Consider the following 13,773-nt stretch of genomic DNA (forward strand, 5'->3'; position numbering starts at 1 on the left):
TCCTGTACGTCTCCTCCCACACAGCGGTCATCCACGATGTCCTGAGGAACAGGCAGTACCACCTGCAGGTCTGGCACGCGGCCCACGCGTCTCCCTCTTCCTCCTTCCCACCTTCTCCCAAACTCTCTCCCTTCATCTCTTTTCCTGGTGCTTGGGGGTCACCTATAACGGAATGACAGAGCAGCCCATGCAAAGGAGTGCATCGGTTTGCTCGCAGGCCTGTTGCAATTCCCAACGCGTTGGTGGAAGGCATTTCGTGTTGGATCGCGGTGGTGATGCGAGCAGCATGTGCAGCGTGGCCCCCTCCTCTCTGCTGCTGCTTGGCTCAGGCAGCCACAGCCACCGCAAGGCACAAGGACGGGGTGATGGGCTCAGAAGAGCCTGTGAAAAATGGGATGCAAAAGTTGGGCTGGAAGGATGAGAGTGGAGGACCCTTGGAAAGGCAGACAAGGGGATCTCATGAACAAAGCAGTTTGATGAATGCTTAAAAAAACTACCGGGTCTGAAGCCTCCGAGGCACTTGGCTGCTTCTCTTTCTCCAGGGCCACACGAACGTCATCTCTTGCCTGTGTGTGAGTGAAGACAGGCGCTGGGTTGCAACCGCTGACCAAGGGCCAGATGCTCTGATCATCGTGTGGGACTCCTTCTCCGGGTAAGCTCCCAGGAACCTCTTCTTTGGAAACCTGCTGTGTCCCATAAATTGCTTAGAACTGACTCCAGCCTCAGCCGAGGGTGAAATGGGAGAAACGCGGGGACGGAGTAAAGCAGCAAAGGAGCCAGAATCAAACCGAGGGCTTCGTTGTCCTTGTGTCACCTGCACCCACAGGACACTGAGATGGGGCTGAGGTCCCCAACACTAAGTACATCACGTCTCCAAGCTGTAGTGTTTTCTTAAAAGATCTCTGGTGAGTTGTTTCCCAGAGACGTTTACTTGTGAGGAAGGGATGGAGAGGATGTTGGGCATCAGCCGCGGTGCTGGCTGCTCCCACGGCGGCACTGGAGTTTGCAGACTCCCTCCCCTCCACACAGACGGGGGTGGGCTGTACCACAGATTTGGCCAAGCAATTGCCTTGAACTCCCTGTGCTGCTGTGAGCACCCACGAGGACTTTGCTCCGTAGGATCCCGGTGCGCACCATCTTTGAGAGCCATCCAGAGGGTGGGGTCAGTGCTATTGCTATTTCCCAGGATGCGAAGTACTTGGCAACCATCGGTGCTGGTACAGTGCAGGTAAAACAAATATCTCTTCTTTCGTAGCTTTGCAGGATAGATCCCTGGAAGTTGTTTCGCAGTGCAGCCAAGGGGAGGGGGGTGGATTTGGATGGGGAGAGCAGGAGAGAGGTGGAGTGGGTTTGCAGAGCGATTGCTTGGTTTTGCTGAGCCGTTGGAAGACCGACCTGGATTTCATTAAGTGAATGCTGTGGAGTTGAGAAAACTGATCTTAAGTTGGGCTAGAAGCTTCTGACTCCAACGCACTGTCATTGAAGCCATTTCTAGCATTATTTCCTGAAATTAAGCTCTCTGCTGCCAGGCCATGCAGGTTTTATCCCGCTCCAGGCTTTTGTGCCCCACCATCCCCTGCAGCTGGAGGGAGTGGGGTTCACCTGGCTTTCCCGAGCTCCCAGAAAGCCACAAATGTCCCTTGGGTTTTCCCTTCTCTGCCAGAGAGTTTGTGTTTGGAAGTGGACTTCGCCCACAGAGGAACCCCTGTGCAGCACGGAGCTGAGGCCTGAGTTGGGCTATCAGGTGAGTGCCCACGGCCGAGGGGCACAGAGGAGCCTGACTGGGCAGCCCCATCCTCACCTGCTCCCCCCTGCACCCCCGTGCCCCCAACCAGTACAGGGCTGCTGGTAGGGGCCAGCTGGAGCTGGGAGGCAGGATCACACCCCATCCCAGCTGCAACCCAATGCAGCGGAGCGTCTCGGGGCCGTTATCGCTGCTCCTCCGCTGCCCGACCGATGTGGGACATGGAGGGGACCCTGGTGGGATGTCCTCCACCGCGGCCGTGGCACTGGCTGGGGTCCATGGCAGGAAAAGCCCACGGCTCTGCCGGCTTGTCCCCGGTCACAGAGGAGAGAGCACAGCTCTGGTCGTCCACTGGGAATTTGGCCTCTGTTTTCAGTTCAGTACAGGTGGTGAAGGGTGTTTCGGATAAAAGCAGATGTTTTGCATGAAAAAATAAGCAGAAAGCATTGCTTGGCTTGGCGTCAATGCAATTCTCGCCTTTTAATTTCAGGATTATGTCATTTTTAACCCTCAAAATTCCTTCGAGTTTGTCAGCAACAGCAAAACCCAGGTGATATTTTACCTGTGGGTAAGTAGGGACGTGGGAAGTCTGATTTCTGGTGCCAGCCGCGCTCCCAGAGGGTTGGGAGATGGCGTGGGGGGCTGCACACTAGGGAGGCAGCGTGGGCTGCGGGGCCAGATGTCGGCCCACGACGGGGGTCACACCTTGCTTTGCAGATCTGCCCCTGCCCTCGCCCACCTCGACCCTCCCCACTCCCTACCTCCTCCAGACTTGAAGGTGGTCCGGGCAGAGCATCGCCCTCCCTCCCCTCCCACACTGGGATGGGCCCCAGCGGTGGCAGCGATGCTCTCTGCCTCTCCCACTCCTGCTTTCCCGTGGGCCCTTCGTGTGCCTTGTGTCGGTCAGCAGCTTTTGGGAGAGGAGTGGGTGGAGGAAGAGGGTGTTTTGTGCTCTCTGGAAGGTCTCGGGGCCTTTCTGCCCCAGCAGCCCTGCTTTGGTCACCACGGAGCGGGGTCAGTGCCCAGACGATGGGGAGGGGACACGCTGGCACTGCAGAGCACAGTTCCAAAATGCTTGTCCTGGATGTTTTCTCCACTTTCCCCAGGGCGATGCCGGTTTGCAGTACGAAGCACCGCTCCTGAGCAGCCAGGTGAGTGCAGGGGAGACCACAGCATGTCACCCTCTTGGCTTTCCTCCTGGCAGCAGCACTGTCCCTTCCCATCCCCTTATGTGAAAACCAGTGGCCATGTCCCCAGGCTGTCCCCCTCGGTCTTCCGAAGGGACAAGCCAGGATTGCCCGAGCTGAGGTGAAGGGGGGTTCTCTCCCCCAGAGATGCCCCACTGCATCTTTTCCTGGGGCTCTTGTCTCTGATGGTCCTGCTGTGGGACAGGGAGGGGATGTCACACGAGGGACCAAGCAGAAACATCTCTGCTTGAGGAGGGCAGAGCCAGGACCCAGGATGAACACGTAGCCCGGCCGCTCTCTCTGCAGACCTTCAACAGCGTGGTGGGACGCTTCAGCCAGTCGGTTTTTCATTTTAACAACTTGCAAGCTCTGACGGGCACCTCGGCCGGGAAGCTGGTGGTGTGGGATGCGGTGGATCCCCGTACCTCCTCCAAGGAACTGCGGAGCAAGCCGCGCGGCATGAAGGCCACCAAAGTGGTGCCTATGCAGAAGGGCAGCCTTACCGTGCTCAAGGTGTTTGAGAGGTAACGGGACGGCGGTGTTCAGCGGCCGTAGGTGCAGTCCTCGGACATCTCGGCCCTAGGAACAGCAGAGCTAATGTTGATGAACTACAGCCAAGCGTTGCAGTTTTAAGTCCCTCGGCAACACGCAAGGACCAGGGAAATTCACGCAGGACAGTGCTGGTGATTTATGAGCCGTTGCTCCAGCTTTTGCCAGCAATGAATTGGGCTGGGGGTTAAAAAAAAAAAAAAAAAAAGGAGGGGGGGTTGAAAACTGCTGGTAACGTGATCCCAGCTCTGCTGGGGTGGGCCTGACACGGGGCGGGCCAGTATCGTGGACGGGCCCGGCCGTTGCCGGCAGAGGGAGCAGACAGGCCTTGGGGACAGGCAGGGGACAGGCAGGGTCACAGCAGAGCCTGGTGGCTTCTGCACAGCCCTGGGCTTTCCCCTCGCACATCTGTACGGGGCTCTTCTCTTGTGCAGAGAAAAGGGGAAGAGCTTGGGCTTCTGCCCAGGGATGCTATCCAAGAAATAGTTGGGAGTTGATTAAAAGCTTTCCCTTCCTTGCAGCTGCATAGTAACAGGTGACGTGAAAGGTCAGGTTAAATTCTACGACGGGCAGCTGCGGCTCCTCACCTGCTACAGCCACAGCAAAGTGGGTCCTATTCGGTCCATCTCCTTCTCCAAAACCCCACCTGATCCTCCCGATGCCTCCCCAGCCTGCTGCGCCTCCTGCATCGCCAGCAGCCAGCCCTTCGTCACCAGGTGAGTGTCCCTTTATAAACCCAGGTCTTCTCCTGCATTTGCCCTGCAGCTTGAAAGCTGGGGAGATGGTCAGCTGAAAGCTGCCCCGTGGGCTTCTGTCTTGGCTGGAGCAGGATTCAAACCTGTACCCAGGCTTCTGGGCAGGGCAGGGGATAAGGAGGCAGGACAGGGGGGCAATGTGAGCCTTTATTCCCCTTCTCTGCAGATCATCACTTTGGGTATCTGTCCCACCTGCCCACCAGAGAGAAGCAGGGGGGTGTCTCCTGGGCAGCCCCTCTCTACCCACAGCCCCCAGGCAGCTGCTAACGGCCACCAAAACCCAGGTGGGCTCCGGCACATCTTAAATTCTGACCTTGATGTGATGCCTTGGTGCAGGCAAGAGAAGCGTTAAGGCAGGCACGGAGATGATCAGCTGGTCCTGGGGCGTGCAGCTCCTCCGTCACGTACCCGGCACATCAGGCAGTGCTAATGCCGAGCCTCCAGCTCCCGCTAGGCCCCTTAATTCCCCCCCCTTAAACCCCTCCCGTGGATAGCTATTTCCAGTGAGATTTTATCGAGGCTAGGCAAGCTAACCAGGGCAGTAGTGGTGCAGAGACTGCCCCAGTGGCGATGGTGCTGGGGTGTACCACATCGACTCAGGAGCTTGGGACAGCCCCAGCCCGGGCGCCAGCCCCTCTTTGTCCCCCTGCGTGATGTAGCTGTGCCTGAGGATTTATAGAGAGTCTGCAGGCCAGATGAAACTGTTCTGTGGCTCGATCCAGCCTGCAAACCATATGTCTGTCGCTCCTGTCAAGGCTTTCCCGGCAACGTCTGTTCTTAGCCGCGCGTGTTTACCAAAGAGCCATGTGGGACAGATTCCTGTCCAGCCCGGAGCAGCACCCTGGGGAACGGTTTGGTTTTCCCTGTCCATCTCTGTTGTCTCGTCTCTTCTCGGGTCGCTGCTGCAGCTCCTGCTGCTTGCAACTGCTCTGGGCAGCACAAAAGGCAGAAAACCAAAGGGGAAGCCTTGAGCCTGCTCGTCCCACCAGGCTGGTGGGATCAGGTATGGCTGAAGAACCCAGCTAAGGCATGCAAGAGGTGCAGCATCCTTCAGTGCATGGGCCAGATGTGCATAAACCGATGGCTGTCACGGGCCACCTACCAAAGAGGCTGTCGTTTGCCCACTCGTGCTGCCCGCGTGATGCAGCCACGCGTGTGTGTCTAGGCAGCTCCTAGATCCCTGTGTGGTCCTCTCTTGATCCTTTAACTGGGCCCAGACTCTCAGTCCTCAGGCGGACTGACAACTATACATATTTGTTCTGTAACGTGCGTAATTATTCAGACATCTGCTTTACACATCACCAATTATGCAGCGGGACACTCTTCGCTGTGTTACGGTCGGCACAGCTGAGCGAACAGACAGGCACCCGCTCTGTCTGTGGCGCGGGACTGAAACTGTCCTCCGACCTTGTCCGTGGCAGCGCAGTCAACATGGAGCCGCTGACAATGGTGGCATGGAGACACGTGAAAAGACTATTCAGAGTATCTTCAATTGCTCATTTGTCCATCTCACACACCAGTGACTTGCAAACGGCCAAAGCTACCCAGATGTCATTCATCTTCTGGCTTGCCTACCCAAGTAGAAAATGGAACCAGTTCCAGTGTCTTCCCGTGGAGATTTACCAGGTCATGAATACAAAGTGCCACCTGCCTTCCAGGTCAAGAAGTGTTTGCGTTTTGCGTATCGCAAAAATATACATGATCATCCAACTAAGTTGCCAAAAAGAGACTGATGTGTAATATAGCTTGGGCAAACATGAGCCAGCTAGTCTGATTCATCAAATTCTGTTTCTCTCGCACTAAACAGAAACTTTATCCTTTCAACCTCTGATGCAACCGTGTTCCATGTTGCAACAGACAGGACAAACTTTGAAAAAGTCATGGAAGAGGCGAAGAAAGCTGTGAATGCCATCGCCTGTCACCCCCGGCGGGCACTCATTGCTGTGGGAAGTCACTGTGGGCTGCTGAAGGTGTGGGACTACCAGCAGAGCACGTATCTCGTTAGCAGGATATTCACCGAGGCCAGCATCCAGTGCTTGTCCTATGACCCTGAAGGTATCCTGGCCTCATCACCTCCCCATGTGCCAAGCACTGGGCTTCCTGGGAGGAGCGATCGTGTCGTGAGAGTTTTCCGGCATGCTTTTCAGGTTATTTTCTGGCCGCTGGTTTTACCGATGGAAGCGTTTACATCCTTGATGCCATTTCCCTTCAGTCCAGCTGCAAAGAGTTCAAGTTCTCGCGAGGTGCCGTGACTCATATGAGCTTCTCTCACAACTCAGAGTACCTCGCAACTGCTGTAAGCTTGTTTTTAACTCTCTGTCATTTACATGCACTGCTCATGGTGCAGCTTTTGGTGGGACTGGGAATTGCTGGCCATCCTGGGAGGCACGGCAGAGCGAGTGGGGCGGAGGGCTGTCCCTCCCCGGGGTCTTCGTGACTCTGAAATGCTTTTCCTGGCTTGAAGAGTCACTCTGTAAAAACGTCACCAGTCACAGCCGCTCCGCAGACCCGCTGCTGGCAGCGTCCCATCGCTAACTTTAGTGACAAGTCTTAGCTCTGCATCCATCGTAGAAAGGGCTGGAGCAGGGATTTCCTCCTGGCTGGTGTGCTGCCGGGGGGGTTGCTGCCTTGGTCCCGTGTCTTGGTGCAGAAGTGTTGAGGCAGTGTTGAAGCAGTTTGGCACAGAGGTTGCAGCACCTGGTGATGATCTGTGCAAAGAAAAAGATTTCCCCCTTCATTCACAGATGCCGGGGCACAGCAGCGGGAAGCTGCTTCTTTGTGATTTCTGGGGAGTCACTGAACTCTGTTTAGTGCCCCTCTGCTGTGAGAGCACGGCAGGGAATGCCCTCCACCCAGCCAGGATGACGGCTTCTGCGGTGCTGCCCTTGGGAGCAGCTGCCCAAATCTGTCTGACCCGGTGTTTTACCCTGGCTGTGACTCTAACCCTCCTGGTGGGACTCACAGAGGTGAAAGGGCTGAGCTAAGCCTGGAGGGGAGAGGGAAAGCTGCCTGCTGCCAGCCAGGGGATGTGCGCGGGGATTGTGGCTCGTTGACCTTTGCGCTGTTGTTCCAGGATGAGAAATATGCGGTGACTGTTTACAAGAGAGTCCTGCAAAATCGGAGCAGATGCTGGGAACACCTAGCAGGGCTGCACTCCCACTACAAACCCATCCGGAGCATCCTCTTTGGCGTCCAGTTAGACAGCAACGAGCCCAGGCTCCTGAGCCTTGGGGAGGACCGGCAGCTGGTAGGTCGATGCGAAAGTCTAAAGGGCAGTGGAGCTTTGCAGTGAAAGTGGGGGACAAGGGCATCAAGGGAGACTCAGTCTTTGGTTCTGCAGCTCCTAACCCTGTCCCCACCAGCTCCATCTCGGGGGGTTGTTTCTCAGCCTGGTCTCAGGGCAGATCTGCTCAGGGTTCAGGGCTGAGGCTCTGCTGCTGTGGGCTGTTTGCCCAGGTGCTGCAAGTGATGCTAGATCTGGCTGATCTGCAAGGTCCAGGGTGCTGGCCAGACCTCAGGGGAGTTGCTGTGTTTCCTTGTCTTCCCTCTAGGTTGAATATGACCTGAACAGCAGCAGCAAGGACCACCTGGTGGTCCTGCACAGGGTCCGGGTAGAGCAGGTTGCTGTGCCTCTGTGCTTGGCCTGGTACCCACAGCTCAGCACCGAGTCCTTTCTCCTCACTGCTAACAACTGCTACAAAATGAAGCTCTACAACACGACAACGAAAATGTGCAGGTAGAGAAGAGATTCAGGTCTACCACTGCCTGGGAGCCCCATCCTCTTCTCTCTCATGTCTGCCCTACTCCCACCCGTGAACTTGTGTTTGCCCATTCGTGATGCAGATCTGGGGATGATTCTAGGGCCCCCAGGCTGCTTCATCCTTGCGTCCACTCTGCTGTTTGCTAACGTGTCATCTAGTAAGGTTCTGGCTGCAGCTGGGTCTTGATCTGCCCAGCACATTGGACTTGAGGCACAGCAGTTGGACATCAGATAAAGAGACAGGAGCGCACATGAGTAAAGCACAAGTACTGAATGATCTCTGAGCACCAAATTCCTTTCTTAGCCCCAGTGTGGTCCCTTCTAGCCAGGGACCTCATCCTATCCTGTCCTCTCAGCCAGTACGAAGCCTTTGCACCCACCACACCTCCCCACATCTACCCATCTTTGTGCATAGCAGCCGTTCAGAGGGGGGAAAATGTTTTGTGAGCTCAATGGATGAAAATGTTTTTTGCCTTTAGAAAGACCCTTTTGGGACCAACTTACGGCTCCCCGTTGGAGAAGATACAAATCCTCCCAACAACAAACGCTACAGACCTCCAGAAACACTATCTGGCGTACATTACAAAGGACAAGGTACGGAGCCCCATCTCCCCCAGCTGTGTAAGAGCCCCTACTTGAGAGGTGGTGGTCCTTGGGGGAATTTCACTGCAGACAAAAACCATGTGTAGGCTGGGCCTGCCTGAGAGCTGAGTGAGCTCCTGGGAGAAGGATGCAGCGCTGCCCCGGCGTGCAGCCCTCCTGTGGGACCCCCAGCCCTCCCAGGCTCCCTCTTTCCTTATAGGTGGGCTTGCAGATTTTGCCTGTCGATGGCAACCCCCACAAGTCCTCAGCTTTTATTTGCCACCCGGATGGTGTCTCTGACCTTGCGAGCTCCTACGATGGACGCTACCTCTTTACAGCGGGGGGGAACGACTGCACTGTTATGAAATGGGAGGTCAACCTAAAGTGAGTACCCCAGGAAGGAGAAGGGAGTCTTGTTACGGATTTCTACAGCTGCTTGGCCAACACAGCTGAAGCAAATGTTCCCCAGCATTTACACCAAAATGGGGCTTTTGTCCTAAAAGCTCTCTGTTTGTGTCCAGAGGAGTTAAAGCCAGGTGTCCCAGCTATTTCCACGCTTATCCCAGTGTACGGGGTGGTGCTGCACCATTGGGGCAACACAGCAGGGTGCTGCATGGGGAGCATTTCTTTGCAGGGCTCTCTTGAGCACGGGTCCTTTTGGGGCAGGTGACAAAGCCCTGCAGCTTCGCTGTCCTTCCACAACACCGTGCCCGTGTCCAGGCCAACAAAGTGCATCTGCCAAGGCGGGGGGTTACGGGGTGGAGGACAGGTCCCAGCATCGTGCAAGCAGAAGGCCCACCACTCGCTGAGACGAGCATGAGTCGAGGCTGGCAGCATCTCTGCTCAACCCCGGGGGCTGCCGGCTCCCAGACTCCTGGCCTGCAACTGGGTTGATTAATAGTGGACCCTCAGGCCCTGAATTCACACAGGCTGTCCCAAAGCCCTAGCTCAGCACCTCAGGCAGCTCAGCACCTACAGACAGCTCTGCATGGATGGGCACGTGCCATGCTAGGGATGGTGGTGTGGCGGTGGGGTCAGCCTGCAATGACCTGTCAGGCTCCAAGTAAGCTATGTGGGGTGGCAGCTGAAACACAAGGGACACACTTTGGGGGGGCTTTCTCCCCTTCTATGTGACGTAGCCACATAGTCAACAGAGGGGATGAAACCAGCAGACCTCGCAGGCGGTGGCCATAGCGCCTATAAAATACTCCAGTCTGGGAAATGGTACCCAAACAGTAAGAAGTTGATCAGAGGATTTTCTGGTCCTTGTGAGGGCACGGCCAATGTGATGGGGGATTGTCAGGGTTAGGCAGGGGATCAGAGGAGCGGCTGCAGGATGAGCATACGGGGCAGCTGCTGATACAAGTGTCTGCTCTCCAAATGGGATCGGCCAGCGTTTGCTAGGAAATCCCCCCTGCATTTGAAGACTGGATTTAGGGCAAGCCACCTTAATCCTATAAAGCTTTGCTTACATGAGTAAATGGACTGCAGTAAACGGGGTGGCTGAAGGAGTGAAGGCTGCTTTTACAAATGAGGATTTCCAGGCTCTGGCCCGGAGCGTCAGCAATAAACCCTGCCAGGTTTCTTCCGTCTCTCTCCGCAAGTGTGCACTTTCCCTCTGCCAGCTCCCTTGGGCAGCGGTGCCAGACGCGTGCTCCCACGTGGCAGGCGGGTAACGCGGCAAAGGCAGGATATATATTTTGGTTTCTTTGCATGTCAAGGACCAAAGCTGCTCACTGCAATGCACATGCAGGACAGAGGGTTCTCCCCTGGCGAGCGTGGCTGCAGATGCCCGGTAGATACAGATGTACGTTGAAAAGGAGCAGGCAGCTGCGAATGAGCGGAAAACTGCCAGGCCAGCGTGGAGCGACTTCACCTTCACACTTCAAGGACTGGAAAGGGAGCTTAGCCTGTGTCAGAGCTAGAAAAGATAGCATGGCATGGTCTCCGTTGGTGTGTGGCTGGGTTTTTTTTTTTAAAATCCTGCATGTCACCCTACCAGCACAGAGCATGTCTCCTGGTTTCTGGCATATCAACCCCATAGGAGCTGGCTTTTTGCCCTCGCTCCTATTTTTGCCTTTTGGAGCGCACGGGGGAAGCACTGTTGTCCCTCACCTTCCTAGGACAAAGGCTTTGTTGCTAAGACTGGTCCTGCATAAAACATTTCTTGCAGGTACTGCTCGCTCAGAGGAAAGCCCGAAGGGTGCTGAGCCAGCTCACCTTCATGTGCCAGAACAAAGGAAACTTGGGTGGGAAAGCACTGGGTTTATTTATTTTCTTTTCCACTTTGTGTGGCTTAAGCAGTCGGGGGTCAGGATAAGCAACATTTTAAGGAAGGCAATAGAATATAAATGATCCTTCTTTATAATGGTTGGCCAGGGTCCAGGCAACACTGAATTCCTATGTAAGTTGTTTTTAGAGTGCAGCTTTTGATGAGCTAATTATCATTTTATTGCTGCTTCTGGCATCTTGTGCATCTCCACTGTATTTAATACCCAAGTAACTTAATTCTGAAAAAAGCATGAAGCTTGCAAAAAAACCCAAACCCAAAACAGTGGAAGCAGCGCTACAGAGGTGTGCGTGAAAGCTGCAGCCTTGCTGCCAGGCGTGGGGTATTATGTGGCAACGCTATGCCATGATTGCACTGCCAGGCTTGGTTTCCTTTTTCATCTGCACAAGTCGAATGGATTCTTTTGGCTCCAACTGCCTATGAAATTGAAACAAAGAGGTGGCACTCGGATGCTTTCAGTTTAACGTAGACTGCACCTGCGACACGTCACCCGCCACAGCAGAGGAAGTAGAGTAATGGTTTGCGCTGAGTTATTGGGGAAGAATGTGTCAGATCAAGGAACAGGGAGCTTAGATTTGTGTGGTTTCTTACAAACACCAAGCCCCAGCCCTCTCTGCATGTTCAAAATGCTGATCTAGCTAATTCATCTCCCTCAATGTCTCTATAAGGAAGCAGAAAAGCTAAATGCCAGACACCAAGCTCAAGTCCGTGGAAAAGCTCTTGGCTCCCAGCCCTGTGCTCATTCCACTAAACAAGAGGACCATTCAGTAATAATTAATTCCCACACTGTGCTATTGTATGTAAAACCTGGGTATGAAATATGCTGTAGAAGTGCATGCTGATGATAAAATAGTACACAGTTCAAGGCAAAGCTTTTCTTTCCTGAATTCTGAGGCCCAGGGATTTTATTTATTTATTGAAAGTGTCTCTGAACAATGACTAGAAAGGGAAACATGAAATCTCTCCTCACATGAACCCTTCCTGTACCACCTTTTCTCTGCTTCTGCCAGTGCCTTGGATGCTGCTGCTTCCCTGGGTGGGGAGGACTTGATCCCGTTCTACAACCTACTGGATGGCGGCAGAGAAGGCAAATTCTTCAGGGTAATTATGCTCACTGTGAACACCGTCTGGTAACATCTGCTTGGAGTTTAGGATTCATTTATACAGACCTGACATTGCTTTATTTTTTTTGTCCAGCTCGCCTTTAACAGCAATCTCATTGATATGCCTGTTAGTAAATCTTAAAAGAAGCCTTATCTTCTGTGCCTGTTGGTAACTGAACTTTACAGTATTTCGTTTGAATCCCTCGCAGGAACTGGAAGACTATTTTTACTATGCACAGCTGCGCAGCCATGGTATCGACACACTGGAGACCAGACAGGTGTCAACGCATATTCCCTTGGAGGAAATTCCTTCCGTAATGAGAGCGATGGGATTTTATCCATCAGAGGAAAAGGTTGGTCAGTTCTTGTTGTTATTAAAAGAAAAGAAGAGTAAGACTGATTGCATTTACCAAGTGTCCCGAGGGCCAGATTCTGGCCATTGTCATGCTGGATGGCTCCAGAGTATATTTGCTGGTTTTCAATGTATTTAACCTGGTCTGCATCAATACAGTAGCGGTCAGAATCGGGCAGCAAATTCCTCAAAAAGTAACGATTCCTCACTAGACAGCTGGGCAACCGCAGGGGCAGGCTGAGCAAACCTGAAGCCTTGATGGTTCAGAAGTGTTCATCAAAAGATGACCTCAGGGTCTTCAGGAGGTTGAGTGCTCTGCTGCAGAGGTGGGCTTCTTCAGAAGGTGAACCTAGAAAGTTGGAGAATGAGTCTTCTTTTGGCTCCCAAGAGCAGCAGCCTCCAACTTTCCAAAGACCAGGGGCTAAGGTACCTTGTGTGCAGGCAGCGATGTGCTTTGGTCTCTCTGGGACTTCTGCTAGCGGCTGAGCTGCTTTTCATGCAGCACATGGGTGGGGGGCCATGGGCTGAGTTCCCCCAGGACTGATGGAGATTCAACCAGAGCGTCCTATGTGCGTTACCAGCGCAGGTGGGAATGTCCAGCTCCATGCAGTCATTCATTTGGACATTGACAGAGCCTCTTTTTCTTGTTCTGCCTGGGACTGATGAAAGAATGATTTTAGATGGAGACAGCAGCTTTTATTCCCACGGAACTTAAAGCTCTTTCATAACTGATAAACTCTGCAGAAGCTCTCTGAGCTTGCCTTTCAGGTTGCAGCAGCGGAGCTTCCTATCAAACATTTCTCAAGAGCTTTTTAGCTTCAAATTTTACAGCAGACAAAGACAACTGATTTAATAAGGGTGATGCTTTTTCCTCTTTTGTGGCTGTTTCTACAAGGGAGTTTGTATTGTATACAAACCCCATTTGTAATGCTGTAACCTGGCAAAAGGGTAATTAAAGCACGTACAAAAGAAAAATATTACTGAATCTGATGCAAGGAGATTTAAATAACGACCTCTTTGCACCAGCTACAGCCCTTCAACGCAGGAGGGGTTCTCCCAAGAGAAGCGGTACATCGCTGTGCTCCCTTCATCTTTCTGCGGGGGAGGCTTGCGTTCGTCTGTGCGATTGCACAGGAACCCCGCAGGCTGCTGAGATGGTGCTGTGAGTCAGTGCCACCCCATCTGCCCAGGCTTACTCTCTGCCAGGAGAGCCAGCAGATGGGAGGCAGGACCTTTGCCACAACCACCACCTAACAGACTTGCTTTGGAGCCCCCACAACCAGCAAATGTTGGTCCGAGCTGGGACTGCTTTGCCCTTGTATCAAGCTGTGGTGTTATCCCCTCGTACTTTGTTAGATCTTTGCCTTGGGTTATTACATTTTCACCTCTTGGGGACAGAGAGAATATATTTCTCTGGGAAATGTTTCTGGAAGGATAACTGTTAACCACCC

The 13,773-nt window shown here is 53.7% G+C and overlaps 1 protein-coding gene across 1 annotated transcript in view; it reads left to right on the plus strand.

The window, feature by feature from the left end:
* Nucleotides 1-13,773, plus strand: part of WDR66 (WD repeat domain 66) — a 19,525-nt gene that overhangs the window by 1,893 nt on the left and 3,859 nt on the right. Inside the window, 16 exon segments of the mRNA XM_009697527.1 lie at nucleotides 1-68; nucleotides 543-652; nucleotides 1,120-1,228; nucleotides 1,664-1,744; nucleotides 2,235-2,312; nucleotides 2,851-2,895; nucleotides 3,238-3,455; nucleotides 4,002-4,196; nucleotides 6,043-6,290; nucleotides 6,383-6,531; nucleotides 7,309-7,482; nucleotides 7,787-7,971; nucleotides 8,475-8,589; nucleotides 8,798-8,961; nucleotides 11,878-11,968; nucleotides 12,180-12,323. The exon segment at nucleotides 1-68 is cut by the window's left edge and continues 31 nt beyond it. Of these exon segments, the coding sequence (XP_009695829.1) occupies nucleotides 1-68; nucleotides 543-652; nucleotides 1,120-1,228; nucleotides 1,664-1,744; nucleotides 2,235-2,312; nucleotides 2,851-2,895; nucleotides 3,238-3,455; nucleotides 4,002-4,196; nucleotides 6,043-6,290; nucleotides 6,383-6,531; nucleotides 7,309-7,482; nucleotides 7,787-7,971; nucleotides 8,475-8,589; nucleotides 8,798-8,961; nucleotides 11,878-11,968; nucleotides 12,180-12,323 (2,174 nt within the window).

This window comes from Cariama cristata, unplaced genomic scaffold (genome assembly GCF_000690535.1).
Source record: "Cariama cristata isolate BGI_N322 unplaced genomic scaffold, ASM69053v1 scaffold26143, whole genome shotgun sequence".
Classification (NCBI taxonomy): Eukaryota; Metazoa; Chordata; class Aves; order Cariamiformes; family Cariamidae; genus Cariama; species Cariama cristata.